At 44.5% G+C, this 5,389-nt stretch overlaps 1 protein-coding gene across 1 annotated transcript; it reads left to right on the plus strand.

Annotated features, from left to right (window-relative positions):
* Nucleotides 1-2,821: 2,821 nt before the first annotated feature.
* On the plus strand, nucleotides 2,822-3,730 carry LOC128276486 (fibrinogen-like protein A). The gene has a single exon (XM_053014945.1). The coding sequence runs from the start codon at nucleotides 2,822-2,824 to the stop codon at nucleotides 3,728-3,730; it is 909 nt and encodes a 302-aa protein (XP_052870905.1).
* Nucleotides 3,731-5,389: the final 1,659 nt, after the last annotated feature.

Raw genomic sequence — 5,389 nt, forward strand, 5'->3', positions numbered from 1 at the left:
TTTTTTTGTGCTCCGGGTCGATGATGCAAAACTGTGTTACTTGGGCCCGCTGGGCCTGTAGTAATGGCGCAATTTCAAGTCCGAACTCAGGTCCGGGGAATCACCGATGAGGGTCTCATCGTGGGAGCCAGGACACGATAACAGTAACGATACCCGTTCGATGCGTTCTGCTGTAATAAAGTTTGATCATCTTCGATCACTTAGGTTGTCGTGTTTAATGGGTTCGCTCTAGATTTTGTTCTAAATTGCTTCAGAGCACGTTCTAATGACGTCATACTTAAACACCTTAAAGTGTTCACTATTGGTGGACTAGTCACTTAATAATTATATATTTATTAGTGCGTTTTTATTTAGTCTTTCTGTTGCACTACTAAAATCCATCTTAATTGCCTATGTTTGCCAATGTAAATTTTTGTTCTGGGTTTTTCAATATATTTTTTAATGATATAAAAATGGTTGTTTGTCACCCGTCTGTACCGCATTTTCTCCAAAACTACTGAACCAATCCGCTTGAAATTTGACACAGTGTAGTTTTGAGACGCCGGATTGTGAATAGGAAAGTTTGAATCTCCCACACCTCCGGGAAGGGGGGGCTCCCATACAAACGTAACATACCGTAACGTCCCATACGTAACGCCCATACGTCCCATACAAACGTTTTCGAGCAAATCGAACCAAATTCGGCAGATGGGAGTTTTGGGGAAGGGGAAATGTTCTGGTGAATGTTTGAAACCCCTCCCCTCTTTACATAGGGGGGCTCCCGAACAAAATCTGGGTTAATGTCAGCAAAGCTCGGATAATTTTCAAGCAATTTGAGCCAAACTGAGGTGGTGCGAGTTTTGTCATGTATCCAACGGGAAGCCGATCGGATATGTCACCGGGAAAAGTAGGAGTAACGGGAGGCGGGAAAGATAATTGAACGAATACGTCACCGGGAAGCCCGATCGTTTGTAAAGTAGGAATAACGGGAAGCGAAAACGGAAGCTGATCGAATACGTCACCAAGAAGTCCTCTGAAACGCCTCCCAATCGTGAAATAAGGATGAAATAAGGCGCAGCGACGCGCGCCGGAAACTGCTAGTAAAATATAATTTTGGTTGCAGAAAATTTGGAAACATAAAAATTCGGTTTCCAAAGGTTTGGGTCGTCAAATCATTCGTCAAAAGCACATTTCATTGAAGCTCTGTTCTACCTCGGTGGCCATGTTAATAAGCAGTATTGTGGTTCCGAAAAGCCACATATCGTGCAAGAGAAGCCAAATCACCTACAACGAGTGACTGTTTGGTGCGGATTTTAGCTGATTACTTCTTCGGTGAAATTGCAGCTGAGAACTTGGACGCCATTTGGATTCGCCAAAAAATTAGAATCAACCGTTCAAATAAAAGTTCAAGCATCGCAAAATGTTAAGCCGTTTTTGTTTTATAACCAAATGAAAAAGTGTGCGCTTATTTAACCACCCTGTACAAAGCAAATGGCAATCATGTTGTCCTACGTGTGACTTTATGTTGCTGCCCTCGTATGGTTTGCTTTTGACAAGATACGATATTAATGGTCGGTGATGAAACGCCTTTGAACAGAACAGGGGCCTGCGCAACACGAAAACACGTTCTATCAAGCGGTTGCGAAATTTTCATACCAAGAACAGGAACTAGGACAAAAGAGGGCAACTTCTCCAACGATCGTCAAAACACGTATCAACCAACTTGTTACCCAACGCAATTCAATACTACGGATCATCGAAACATTGACGGCGGCCGACGCGACCACGGTACCTCGAGTTAAGCGATGAACTGCAAGCGACGGGGAAAACCCAAGACCGGGAAGAACGCGATCGCGAACCGTAGCGTAAGCAGATAAGGGCTGATCCATCGATCGGCGATCGGGACGACGATGAGTGCGACGGACGGCAGGGAAAGAGTGGCGGTCAGGATAATTAGGCCATCATGACACCGGCGATGGGAAGCGATGCACTCGGTAGCCGACAATCCGGAACCCGACACTCGTAACCCGGTCAATTCGTAATACAGGCGTTAGAGTAGGATAGAACTAGTGATAGAGTACGCGTGAACCGAGAGGAACATTTATTGTGCGTATATTATTGTGCGTATATAAGAAAGTTAAACGGGCCGCTGTTGGCCGATTGTTAGATTGAGTCTCGAAGTGTGCGAACATTTATTCAACGACGAAGGCTCCGCAGTCCGCTCGACGACGTGAAGTGTTACCAGCTAGTAATTATCTTTTCCAAAAGCGATGTTTGAGCCTTGCATCTTAATGTGACTGAAGCGTATTAAAACTGGGCACTTTTTGTTCATTAGGCATTGTTAAAACTGAAAGTAGAACACGGTCCAAGTCTAATTAATCAGCAAACTTGTTCCACCCATTGCAAAAGTGTGCATCATCCCAAAGTTCGTTATTCGATAAGCACATTACAGTGTCACATCATTATTTAGCTATGTGATGAAGATTCTGTTATCACCAATTTATTTATAAACCATAGACTTCAATATTAAATCAAGTTGCTCGCAGCTATGCTATCGCAATTTTAACCAACACCAAGTTAACGCTGTTCTTGTTTCTTTACTCCTATACAAAGCGAGTTTTGGACCCTTGAGCTCATTTGTGTATTTTGGAAACGATAAGCCAGCAGAGTGTCGTAGTGCCGTGAAGTGTGTTTCGGAAGCATGGGGCCTCTAGCATGGACAGTGTTCTTGTGCATCGTCAGCAGTGCTAGATCGGGTGGCGCGATTTTCGACGAAACTGATTCTGCTGCACCATGTTCTTCTACACCATGTTCTGCTAGCTTCTCTGGATATGCTCTCGAGATGCTTATGGTAAAGCTAGACCACATGCAGCAAAGTGTTCTGCAACTACAGACCGAATTTTCCAAGCACCGGGAAGAAGCTGCGCAATGCCAAAATAACAGCGATAAGAACCTGGTCGAGATTAAAAGGGCCGTGCAGAACAATTTCGATTCGATGCGTCGATTAGAGGATGATGTTGGACGCAACTTTACTCTCCTACAGGAACGATCATGGCAGATCTTGACGCAAATACCTACGCGTGTTACAACGAAGACCAATCCTCTTTCATATGTACCCTATCGTTCGTGCAGTGACATTCGGAATGCACAGTCTGGGGCATATATTATCCAGACGAACGGTGCAAGTAACCCTTTTATGGCGTACTGTCAGAGGGATGTGAAGGATGGAGACAGCTGGTTGGTGATACAGCACCGATTCGATGGATCGATAAACTTCTATCGCAACTGGACCGAGTATCGGAATGGTTTTGGTGACATTGAGCAAGAGTTCTGGATCGGACTGGAACGACTATATCAGCTGACATCGGGGCGACCCCATGAACTGATGGTTGAGCTAAGAAACATTAACGGAACTTATCAATTTGCACTCTACGCAGCATTCGAGATCGGCAGTGAAGCCGAACAATACAATCTGAAAACCCTTGGAGCGTACAACGGAACTGCAGGGGATTCTCTGTCATATGACAAGAATATGAAATTCTCGACGTACGATCGTGATAATGACATATTGGAGCCAGGAAATTGTGCCGTAATGAATGAGGGTGCCTGGTGGTACAAAAACTGCTATAGTTCCAATTTGAACGGGCGATACAAAGACATAAACAAAAAAAAAATGATCAACTGGTACGCCTACAATAACTCCCTAGAAGGACTGTCCTTTTCAAGAATGATGATACGACCAAAAGAATAACGCTATCGATGAATGAAGTCTCGGTTCAAGTCGGAAGTCTCTCCAGTCAACTCGGTTCCTGGCTGCCGCTCAAAAGGTCAACGTACGTCTCGAAGACTCGAAATAATCATCCTGCAGTTTGAAAATGCACGATTAAACGTGGCCAAAAAGGAGAAGACTTAAACGCAGAACGTCAACTCAGAATAGCAGTTGCTATAGTCCATAACGTACGCTTTGCCTGGTCCAAAATTCTTAACCCAAGCAGCGACTACTTCCACCACTATCTTCTTCTACAAATATAAATATTCTTCTATATTTATAAAACTGGGTGTTTTTCTGTCTGTACCGCCTTTGCTCCAAAACTACTGAACCAATCCGCTTAAAATTTTGCACAGCGTAGTTTTGTGACCCTGGATTGTGAATAGGGAAGTTTGTTATCCAATATTATCCAAAAGTTTGATATCCTTAGGCAAGCTTAAGATCGTTTTGTTACCAAAGGGAATTTCATGATTTAAGTTTATCACTTTGATGCTTTACAGTTTGTTTAAACAAATGGCGCCGCTTTTGTTGTGAATTTAATCCCCAAATATTCACGCATCACACGTTGACGCAAAATCATCAAAAATCTTTCATCAACCAGGACAATGAAATAGCGGAACTTCTTTTCGTCGCATTCTTTCACCTTCAACTATTGCGATGTTCCCAGAGATTGTGTTTAACAAAAGCCTATCAAAACTGTGAATTTTTTCCTCCCGATTTTTTTTTGCATTCGCGCCGCAAGTGTGTTAAGCGCCGCTTTCCCAGACGGCGGAAAAATCATCGTTTCGAAGAACGACGAAAATGACGTCAAAGTTCGGGGAAGGAATCATACCTTTCGCAGAACACGGCCGAGAACGTCGCCGCCAACATTCCTCATGACGTGGGCTAAAGGAAAACAAGAAACACTGGAGAAACATAAAATCTTTTGCCGTTAGTTAGAGGATTTGTTCCGTTGCTAGAAAATGCGCACCTCGCACTGTGGCAGTACGAGAAGCACCAGAGTGTGTCAAAAAATACACTCTCCGGGTTTGTCTTCAAGTAGTTCTTCCTTTTTGCCTACTTTTCGACTCCGCGCGGTTCCTAACGCCTCGAAAGCCAAAATGCGCGCTGAACTTCCTTAGTTCTCTGTTTTCCTCTCCCGCTCTCTCCGAGCGCTGTGCTTTCACTTCCGGTGGGCTGCGAGCCTCACCATGGGTAACTTCAAACTTTTTCTCCCCAAAAACCCGGCAGAAATTGAAAAAGAAATTCGCGAAAGGCAAAAACTGCGGACTGCAAACTTTCACCAAGGCTACGTTTCCGTGGGGCTTCCGTGCAAGGACTTTTGTGGTGTGTGTGTGTGTGTGTGTGTGTATGTGTGTGTGGCTGAGTGTTTCAGGAAGTGGCAGTCTTGAAAATTCACCCCAAAAAGATCGAATAGTTTTGCGGTTCGTTCGTGTTCTCTCCACTCCCGACCATTGCCACCGGAGCATGCATTTTCCTTTTGCATACACGAATGTGGCGGAAGAACAATGTCGTGTGGCGGACTGAAGAGCCGTCCCGCATCGCTCACCACCATCAGCACCACAGCCGGAAGTGGTGAAGATGTGCAGCCGAGAAAAATGCATTCCCATTATCGAGTTCCGGTGCAAAACGGCATGCCGA

Source organism: Anopheles cruzii, unplaced genomic scaffold (genome assembly GCF_943734635.1).
Source record: "Anopheles cruzii unplaced genomic scaffold, idAnoCruzAS_RS32_06 scaffold01351_ctg1, whole genome shotgun sequence".
Classification (NCBI taxonomy): Eukaryota; Metazoa; Arthropoda; class Insecta; order Diptera; family Culicidae; genus Anopheles; species Anopheles cruzii.